Source organism: Tupaia chinensis, unplaced genomic scaffold, assembly GCF_000334495.1.
Source record: "Tupaia chinensis unplaced genomic scaffold, TupChi_1.0 Scaffold000330_1, whole genome shotgun sequence".
NCBI classification, from domain to species: Eukaryota; Metazoa; Chordata; class Mammalia; order Scandentia; family Tupaiidae; genus Tupaia; species Tupaia belangeri.
In genome coordinates this window covers 781,174-792,016 of record NW_006159824.1, presented here as the reverse complement: position 1 = coordinate 792,016, position 10,843 = coordinate 781,174, and the positions used below count along the sequence as shown (strand labels likewise).

The following is a 10,843-nucleotide window of genomic DNA, read 5'->3' as shown; positions in this document are numbered from 1 at the left end:
GGGATGGCCACGCCGCAATCCCTTCTCCTCCATTCTCCTCTCGGGATCTTGGGCATGCACGCACACGCGCCCGGCGTGGGTTTAAGCCACCGGGTCTGGGACTCGAACCATGGTCAACTACATGGGAGTCCAGCGACATAGCCATTATGCTAACTGCTGGTCCCATTAAATTAAATTGTTTTTAATTTGATCACAGAAAGTAAATGTAACCACAGGTCGACCATGCGGGAGTCCAGCGCCTTAATCACCACACCACCTACAGGCCCTGACATTGTAATTTTTTAAAAAAGAAAAGTAATAACTACTCATTAAAGAAAAATTTGGAAGGAACAGTGAAGTAAAACAAAGGGGAAATAAAATTCATAGTGTTTTGGGCCAGCCATGTGGCGTTGTGGTTAAGATGACTGAATCTCTCATGGCTGACTGTGTGGTTCAAGTCCCAAACCTGGTGACTTGAGAAACAAGCCAGGCACATTTGTGTGTGTGCCCAAAACCCCAATTGGAGAGTGGAGGAGAAGGGATTGCTTCTTTGGGTTTATTTTTTTCTCACTTTCTCTCTTGTTCCCTCTTTGTGTCTCTCTGGCAAGTGCATGTGCCCTTGTAGCAACTTAAAACAAAACAAAACAAACAAACAAACAAACAAACAAATAAACCTGGGACCAGCAGGTAGTGTAACGGTTACGTCGCTGGACTCCCATGTAGTTGACCTCAGTCTGAGTCCTGGATCTGGTGACTTATGCCAGGCATGTGTGTGTGTGTGTGCCCAAAATCCTGAGAGGAGAATGGAGGAGACAGGTTTGTGGCTTGACCATCCATGTAGAGGGTGATTTCTCACTTTCTATCTCTCCAGTGAGTACATGTACCCGATAGCAAACATCTTTCTCTTAAAAACAAAAATTGTTTTGCCCGAACACATGCCATGTTAATATCTGGATACATTTTTTTTCTTTCCAGGCATAGGTTTACATGTTTGTTTATTTATTTTTTTATAATCCCAACTGTACCATGTAATACCATTTTGTAGTAATCTTTACAAAATCTATTTTTTAAGAATTCTCGTTATTCCATACTTTCTGTGAGATAATTTTTAATGGCTAAATAATGTTCTATTAGATGCCTGTATCACAGTTAAACCATTACCTCTGGACATTTACCCAGTTCTAATTTTTTTTCTCTTATAATAACACTATGATGAAGGGATCAGCAGTTGGCGTAATAGCTATGTTGTTGGATTCCCATGTAGTCGACTGTAGTTTGAATCCTGGACTCGGTGGCTTAAACTCATGCCAGGTGCGTGTGTGTAGGTGCCCAAGATCCTGAGAGGAAAATGGAGGAGAAGGGATTGTGGTGTGGCCACCCCCCCGTGGAGGGTGATTTCTCGCTTTCTATCTCTCTGTCTCTCTGTCTTCTGGCAAGCGCACGTGCCTTATAGCAAAAAACCTCTAAAAAAATAACACTATGATGAATATTTCAAATAAAAAATGCTTTTGAAATACTTAATATTTCCTAAAATAAATTCCTGTACATGGAGTTACTCAATGTAAGAGTAAAGAAAATTTCTAATTTCTTTTTTTTAAACTATTTTATTTATTCGTTTATTTACTTTAATTTGACCAGAGAGAGACAGAGTGAGAGTGAGAGAGAGAGAGAGAGAGGGCAAGTGAGAAAGCTATCCGCCAGGTCTGGAACTCAAGCAGCAGTCGACCACGTGGGAGTCCAGTGCTCTTAACCGCCACGCCACCTGCTGGCCCCAAACATTTCTAATTTCTATATATCTATTTTTTTAAAAGACTTATTTATTTATTTAATTCCATTTGTTGTTATTATTATTATTATTATTTTAAATTTGATCAGAGACAGAGAAAGAAAAGCAAGAAGGCAAGCTGCCAGGTCCAGGACTCAAACCACAGTTGGTCATGTGGTAGTCCAGCACCTCACTCGCCATGCCACCTGCCGGCTCCTCTTTGTATCTTTTATTACACAATGCCAAGCTTCTTTCTAAATAGATTGTACTTTTTTAAAAAATATTTTTTACTTTTAAGGTTTGCTATATATATAGGGCACATGCTCCAGAGAGAGACACGGTGAGAAAGTGAGAAATCACCTCCCACGCAAGATAGGCATGCCTCAACTCTTTCTTCACTCTTCTCTCAGGATTTCAGGCACATAGGCACACGAGCCCAGAGTGATTTACTAAGCCAGTGGGTCTGGGCCTCCAACTGCACAGTCAACCATGTGGGAGCCAGCCCCCTCAACATCCATGTCACCAGCTGGCCTAGGATTAACCAACAACAAACCCTTTCAACAAACGCCTCAAATCAAGAACAGCTCTGCTAGGTGTCATCATTTTAGCAAGAGTTTTTAAAAACTAATAGGCAATCAATGAAGTCTTTTCTATCTTTACTTGTATTTCTAGATTTGAAGCAAAACTGAGCATTTTTTAAATTTGATTTGTCTCTTTTGTGATATTACGTTCTGTTCATACCCTTTTGTCTATTTATTTATTGAGGTCTTAGTATTTTTCTAATTGGTTCATCCCTGTTTGTGTACATAGGGAAGGTTTTAGTTTACTGTGTATGACTTTTTTTGACCTGGAAACTTTAAAACTGATTTCTCTTTATCTTCTAGAAATATTGGGGAAAGATGGGGTGACTTCTCAAGTTCACTGAGCTGTATGAGTTGTCATTATCGTTTTTATTTTTATGTTTTTAGTTTTTGATATAGGGCACACATGCTAGCCAGAGATAGAGGGAGACAGAAAGTGAAAGTGAGAAAGAATTCCCCCCAGAAGGGGATGGCCACACCATAATAACTCCTTCTCCTCCATTCTCTTGTCAGGATTTTGGGCACACATGTTACATGCACCCAGAGTGTTTTTCAAATTGCTGGGTTCAGGATTCAAACCGTGCAGCCAGCTATGGGGGATACAACTGCTTTAACCACCATATCATCTGCTGGCCCTGATGAGCTGTACCTTCTTTTCTTTTTAGAGGTTTTTGCCTTAGCACACATGCATTTGCAGGAGAGAGAGAGACAGTGAGAGAGAAAGGGAGAGTGATAAATCACCCCCTCTCAGGGGATGACCACACCACAATCCTTTCTCCTCCATTCTCCTTGTGGGATCCTGGGCGCGCACACACACACACACGGTGGGAGTTTCAAGCCACCGGGTCTGGGATTCAAACCGCAGTTGGCCATGTGGGAATCCAGTGGTGTAATTGCTACACCATCTGCTGGCCCGAACTGTATGTTCTTAGTTAGTTTTCTTTTCTTTACTTTCTTTTCTTTTTTTTTTTTAGGAGTCATTTTCTTTAACTTTATTTATTTTAATTTAACCAGAGAGGGACAAAGTGAGAGTGAGAGAGAGAAAGGAGAGAGAGAGAAAGTGAGAAAGCAAGCCACCAGGTTTGGGACTTGAACCACGGTTGGCCACATGGGAACCTAGCACCCCCAACCACTTTGCCAATGGCCAGCCCCAGCTAGTTTTCTTAATTTATTTCACAGAGTTCTACAGTTAAATTCTTTTTTTTTTTTTTTTTTTTAATTTCATTCATTCACCAAATAAAGGCATAAAGAGGAAGGAGGTAAAGTGAGAAATCATTCCCCAGGGGAGATGGCTATGCCACAATCTCTTTTTCCTCCCTTCTCTTCCTGGGATTTTGGGCATGCATACACACACGCCTGGCATGAATTTCAAGCTGCCAGGTTTGGGACTCAAACCATGGTCCGCTATATGGGAGTCCAACGCCTTAACCACCATGCCACCTGCTGGTCCTGCTCTTATTCACTTTTACCTTTGAGGCTGAGGGTTTGCTTGGTAATGTATTACATTTGCATCTTCCAAACCACAGGCATCAATGACTGTCTTGGGAAGATAACGTAACATAGTTTTTCTGTTCTTTTTTTTTTTTTTATACTTGGAGGCAAGAAGATCTTACTGTCTTATTTATTCAGAGACCCATCATTCAGTGCATCCTCAGCCTTCTCCTCACTGTTCTGAGTCTGTGTATTTCTCCTCAGTCCCCACCTCCTCGCATGGGATTTGAATGGAAGAAATGTCTTGTCCTAATACCCCTAACTACTTTGGCTCTCTGCTCTCCCTCTGTAGAAGCCCCTTTTCCTCTCCCGAGCGGCACTGACAGGACTGGCGGGCGCCGTGTGGACAGAGGAGCACGATGCTGTTCTGGAACACTTTGCCCAGGACCCTACAGAATCCATCCTCACCATCTTCGTCGACCCCTGTTTTGGGCTGAAGCTAGATCTGGGCATGCCTATACAGGTACGTGCCCTGCGTTCCCAGCTCGTAGGTGGTCTGAACAAGAGCTGAAGGCTCTGCACGTCTCCATCTGCCTTGAGCCTTGTTACCTCCTGTGACTGAGGCCTGTTGAGTCCCACTGTGTGCCAGGCACCCAGCTTGATGGCAAGGATACAGAGAAAGATGAGGCAAGGTTTTGCGTTAATGATACCGTAGTCTAGCAGGGAAGATGCATGGCCTAAGCTTTATGGAAACAACTAGCTGAGCCGCGGAAATCTGATAAGGCATGATGGTGGAGGTGATATTTGAGCTGAGGCTGAAGGGTAAGTAGGAGCTCATCAAGAATAGGTCAAAAGGGTCAGCAGGTGGCATGGTGATTAAAGCAGCTGGATCCCACATGGCCAGCTTCACAGTTCAAATCCTGGACATGGTAGCTTGAAAATCATGCCAGGCACATAGGTGTGTATGCGTGCCCAAAATCCCACGAGGAGGTGGGGGGCGGAGTGATTGCGACGTGGCCTATTTCTCACTTTCTCTCTCTCTCTGTCTCTCTCTGGCGAGTGCACATGCCCTATAGCAAAACCAAAAGGAGAAAAAAAAAAAGAGAGAGAGAGAGAGGGAATAGGTAGGAGTTACTAAGTAGAAAACACCATATGTACAAAGAAAAGGAGAGTAGTGGAAAAGATTTTGAAAGGGTAGGTTGGAGTTAGCTTGTGAACGGGCTTGTATGTTACACTAAAGAATTTGGCCTGTATCCCAGAGAGAGCTATTGAAGTTATTTATGGTTTAGAGATAACTTTTCAGCTATGTGGAGGATACATTGGGAAAGAGGGTAGGGAGATAGGTAAACCACAGATGTATAGTAAATTGTTAGAGGTAGGAGCCGGGTGGTGGGTGTACAGTTCGTCATTGTAAAATTTATTTAACTTTTCTGTGTATTTGAACAATTCCGCAATAAAATGTTGAAAAATAAAAAGGCTATGTTTTGTCTTGTTAGCAGCACATATACAAAAATTGAAATGATCGTGAAAACGAGCTGCCCTGTGGGACAGTGACACGACTTGCGAAGCAGTCCATGTTAAACGCTAGCAAGACAGGCCATGGCTTTTTCTTGTGTATTGGCCAAAATCAGCCACAAAATATGAAAAAAAGACTTCACTCACAAAAGGAACAAAAATTTGCAAAACATATTTATATTTGAATTTAAGTATTTAATATAGAAGTGAGATATGTGAAAGGAAACAACTTTGTTGTAGCGACAAAAGAAAATTTGAATCAATGGTGAGACATATCCTGTTTCTGAGTAAGAATCTTTTTTTTTTTTTTTTTTTTTGCCATAGGGCATGTACATTTGCCAGAGAGACAGAGAAAGACATTGAGAGGAAAAGTAAAAAAATAACCCCCCCCTTCCCCAGAGGGATAGCCATACTGCAGTCCCTTCTCCAGTCTCCTCCTGGGATTTTAGGTGCACATGCACACACATCTGGCGTGAGTTTCAAGCTACCAGGTCCAGGATTTGTACTGTGGTCAGCCACGTGGGAGTCCAGCACCTTAACCAGGGCACCACCTGCTGTCCCCCCTTTTTAAAAAATTTGTCAGAAGGCACATGTACTCTCTAGAGATAGAGAGACAGAGAAACAGAAAGCAAGGCAGAGAGAAAGGAGAAAACACCCAACAGAGCATAGCCATGCCTCAGTCCCTTCTCCATTTCTTCTTTCTTTTGGAATTTTGGGCATGCACGCATGCATGCCCAGTATGTTTCTCCAGCTGCCAGGTCCGAGACTTGAACCACAGTGAGCCATGTGGAATCCAGCTATCTTAACCACCAGGCTATAGAGTCCTGGACCTGAATGGGAATCTTTCAAAAAATGCTTTTTTCTTTGTTTGTGATAGAGCACATACATGTGCACGTGAGAGTGAGAAAGAGAGAAGGTGAGTACTCTCCAAAGGATCTGGTCATGCCACGATCCCCTTCCTCCCATGCTGTCAGCTCTTGGGCGCTCGCGTGTGTCTGGCATGTTTCAGGCTGACTGACCTAGGGATTTGAACCCTAGTTGCCATGTGGAATCCAGCTTCTTAAGCAATGCATTAACATTGTGCCATGTAGCTGCCTCCTAAGTAGGAATCTTAATATTACAAAGATGACCTTGTCTTTCAAAAAATATCATTTTAATACAGTTTCAATCATAGTGCCCACTGCCACAATCTCTAGCTTCCTTGTGTAAAGTATTTAAAAATATATACAGGAAGGGCCTGTGGGTGACATGGAAGTTAAGGGGGCTGGATCTCATATGGTCAGTAGTTCAAATCCCAGACCTGGTGGCTTGAAAAACATGCTCTGGGGAACCAGCAGTTAGCGTAATGGCTATGTCGCTGAACTTCCACGTAGTCGACCGCGGTTTGTGTCCCAGACCTGGTGGCTTAAAACTCATGCTGGGCGCATGTGCGTGCGTGCCCAAGATCCTGAGAGGAGAATGGAGGAGAAGGGATTGCAGCGTGACCATCCCCCCGGGAGGTGATTTCTCGCTTTCTGTCTCTATGTCTCTCTCTGTCTGTCTGGCGAGCACACACACCCTATAGCGAAACTCTCTCTCAAAAAAAAAAAAAAAAGAAAAACATGCTCTGTATGCATGCCTAAAATCTGAAGAGGAGAATGGAGGAGAAGGGATTGCAGAGTGGCCATCCTCCCTGGGGGGTGATTTCTCACTTTCCCCCTCTCTCTCTGTCCTGGTGAACACACACGACCTATATGGAAACTAAAAAAAAGCAAACAGCTGTATATGTGTTTATACACACACACACACACACACACACACACACACACAGAGAAAAATGTATGAAAATAGCAAAGATAATGATGAAGGAGACTAATGGAGGAGACTTATGAATATGATAAACTTTCATTAAACTACAGTAATTAAAACAGTTTACTGGAACAGGAATATACTTTATAAGCCACAGTACAGAAACATAGGAAATACAGAAAATAGAAAGTACAGAAACAGATATGTAAGCATTTTCTATAAAAGTGGCAATTTTAAAATCTAGGAGGAAGAATGGATTATTCAATGACTAAAACTGGGAAACATATGGATTATAAAGTTTTTCTCTTTTCCTTTTCTTTGCTAGAGGGCACGTGCACTCACCAGAGAGACAAAAGGCAGGGAGGGGAGAAAGCCACCTTCATAGGGTGTGATTGCGCTGTAATTCCTTCTCCCTTTCTTCCCCTTTTGGGGATATTGAGCACACAGGCACGTGTGCCTGGCATGTTTTTTAAGCCTCCAGGTCCAGGACTCCAATCACTCAATCAGCTATGTGGAATCCAGCTGGCTTAACCATCAGGCCATAGAGTCAGCCATGTCGAAATACATTCTAAATAGATTACAGACTCAATTGTATTCTCCTGGGTTAAGATGACTAATAGACAACTGAGATTTGAACCCTGGCCCCAGTAGCCTGAAAACACCCTGAACACGTGTATGCCTAAAATCTTAACAGGAGAAAGGATTGCTACATGACCACCATCCCATTGGGGGGACTTACTCCCTCTACCCCTTTCTCTCCATATCTCTGTCTTACTCTGCAGAGGGCATGCATCCTTTGGCCAAAAACAAAAAGATGGCCAATAGAAACTTCTTTTAAAAATTATTATCTTTCAGGGGACCAGTAGTTAGCGTAATGGCTATGTCGTTGGACTCCCGTGTAGTCGACTGCGATTCACGTCCCGGACCCGGTGGCTTAAAACTCACGCTGGGTGCGTGTGCATGTGTGCCCAAGATCCTGAGAGGAGAATGAAGGAGAAGGGATTGTGGCGTGACCATCCCCCCTGGGGGGTGATTTCTCGCTTTCTGTCTCTCTGTCTCTCTCTGTCTTTCTGGCGAGCGCACACACCCTATAGCAAAAACCTCTAAAAAAAATATATATATATATATATATATATTACCTTTTGGACCACCAGATGGCATAATAGTTATGTCTCTGAACTCCCACATAGTCGACCATGGTTTGAGTCCTGGATCCAGCAGCTTAAAACTCCTCCCTGGTCTATGTGTGCGCATACCCAAAATCCCAAGAGGACAATGTAGGAGAAGGGATTGCAGTGTTGCTAACCCCTCTGGGGGGGTGATTTCTTGCTTTCTGTCTCTGTCTCTGGCAAGTACATGCGCCCTATAGCAAAAATCTCTCTAAAAATGAAATTATTACCTTTGGGAGTCTCTTCCTCTCTGGACTTGGGCATAGTTGGTGGCAACATGGCTAAAGGCACCAAGAAGATTGGCATTGTGGATAAATATGGGGCTGACTACGGTCCCTTCCTCCAGAAAATGGTGAAGAAAATTGAAATCAGCCAGCATGCCAAGTGCACTTGCTCCTGTGGTAAAACTGAGATGAAGAGACAGGCTGTGGGGATCTGGCACTGTGGTTCCTGCCTAAGAACAGTAGCTGGTGGTGCCTGGACCTTCACCACCACTTCGGCTGTCACAGTAAAGTCCACCATCAGAGGACTGAGGAATTGAAAGACCAGTAGAAGCTCCATAGACCTTTGGAATATCACTAACCTACAATAAATGGGTTAATTTATGTAAAGACAACAACAAAAATTATGACCTTAGGGCCAGCAGGTGGTATGGGGTAGTTAAGATGCTGGATCCCTTGTGGCCAACTCCCTAGTTAGAGTCTCAGACCTGGCAGCTTGTAAAACACGCCACGTGTGTGCCCAAATTCCAGAGAGAAGGGAGGAGGAGGGATTGCAGTGTGGCTACCCTCAATGTGAGGTGATTTCTCATTTCCTCTCTCTCTCTCTGGTGCATGTGCCCTATGAAAAAGAATCTTAAAACAGCAACAACAACAAAAACCAACAACAACCCTTGAAGACCAGCCTTGCAGCATAGCAGTTAAGCACGACACAGAGGAATCTGGCTTCCACATGGCCGACCAGGATTCGAGTCACAGCCTGTCAGCCTGAAAAACACATCGGGAGCCATAGGTGTATGCCAAAGATCCTAATGGAGTGGAAATTGGAGGAAAAAAGCACTGAGGTATGACCAAGCTCTATCGGACAGTGCTTTTTCTTTCTGTATACTCCCTCCAGCATGAAACTCATTACCTCTGAAAACCTAACAGAATGAGCAAAAAGTAAAATGAGCAAAAATTTTAAAAAAGTCAACCAGCCAACAAACAAAAACCACACATACAAAAATTCTAAGAGTAAACAAAGAAGGACAGAGACAGAATCTAATCCAATAAACTTAAAAAAAAAATGAGTGATCAATGAAAAGCACCTGCATTAAATCAAAGAACTGTTCTCCCCACAGGAATGGTGCACCCTTTCCCCCAGATGGAGCGAACCTTAGAGAATTTAACAAAATCTCAAAAAGAGAGAAAGAGCCTAGGTGTTTTAACTGAGATTTTTTTTCCCCCACTGCCTTAAATTAGCTTTAACCACCTGCCATCCATCCCCTCATGCAATTCTCTTAGGCTAGAGAAAAGTGAATAAAACATAAAGTACCTAGCCCTTTCACTTTAACTTCGAGGGGCAAAATAAACTGGTCTCTCACAGTGGGATGTCAAGAAGTCACCCGCAGTATGTTAGAGCAAAAAGAATTAATTCACAGAGCTGCCCAAGCATGAGCAAAATGAAAAGAAATCGCATGGCAACTGCAAGCATATGACATCAAGGAGGAAAAAAAAAAAAAAAAAGGAACAAAGCATGCAAAAGAGGAAAACATAACCGCACGCACCGAAGGAAATTCTTCACAACGGCATCGGTTATAGTACAACTTAATAAGAAGATGAATTCAATTTTTAAAAAGCTGAGCGATGAAATGATAAAATGTGAGAATGAGATAAAAGGGAGAGCGCAGATTTTAGGAAATGAATAAAGCAGCATGTTACAAAACTAGTGGATTGGCAACAGCAAGGAACTGAATAGCTATTGCTGAAAATCCTATCATTGACATAGAGGAGAGGCTTGAGGTAATCACAGTGTACGCAGAAGGAAATGCCGAAGACATTAGCACAATTACAGAGAAGCTAATAGATATGAAAGACAGGTAAGCTAGTAGAGAGCACCAACAAAAGAAACAGTGTACCCTTAAAAGATAAAATACGAAGAATTGCTCTGAAATGCAGAAGGATCTGAATCTTGGAGTCAGAAGGTCACATTGTATCCCCCAACATTTGTTGTGCAATGTGTAGCGTCTATAGGCATCTTCATTAAAGTGCTAAAATTCAAGGCAATTAATTTTTTAATACCAGAGGGCCTGTGTGTTTGCTTGAGAGGGACAGAAGGAGAAAGCACTCCCCAGTGGGGTGTGGTCACACCACAATCCCTTTTCTCCCATTTCCCCATCCTGTAGGGGCCTTGGGCACACAGGCATATGCACCCAGCGTGCGCTCTTCAAGCCACCCAGTTCAGAATTCAAACCGTGTTCAGTAATGTGGGATTCAATTCTCTTAACCGTTAGGCTATAGAACGGGTCTGGAAATGAAGTTTTGAGGAACATCGCCTATGTGGTATTCCTGCCAAGAAGATATGTCTTTTTAAAAATAATTATTTATTTTATTTTATTTATTCATTCATTTTTTTTT

General features: G+C 42.8%; 1 protein-coding gene across 1 annotated transcript in view; it reads left to right on the top strand.

The window, feature by feature from the left end:
• DNAH2 (dynein axonemal heavy chain 2) overlaps positions 1-10,843 on the top strand; it is a 159,937-nt gene that overhangs the window by 6,067 nt on the left and 143,027 nt on the right. The window contains exon 4 of the mRNA XM_006151894.1: positions 4,109-4,279. Coding sequence (XP_006151956.1) covers positions 4,109-4,279 — 171 coding nt within the window. The remainder of the gene's footprint in view (positions 1-4,108; positions 4,280-10,843) is intronic.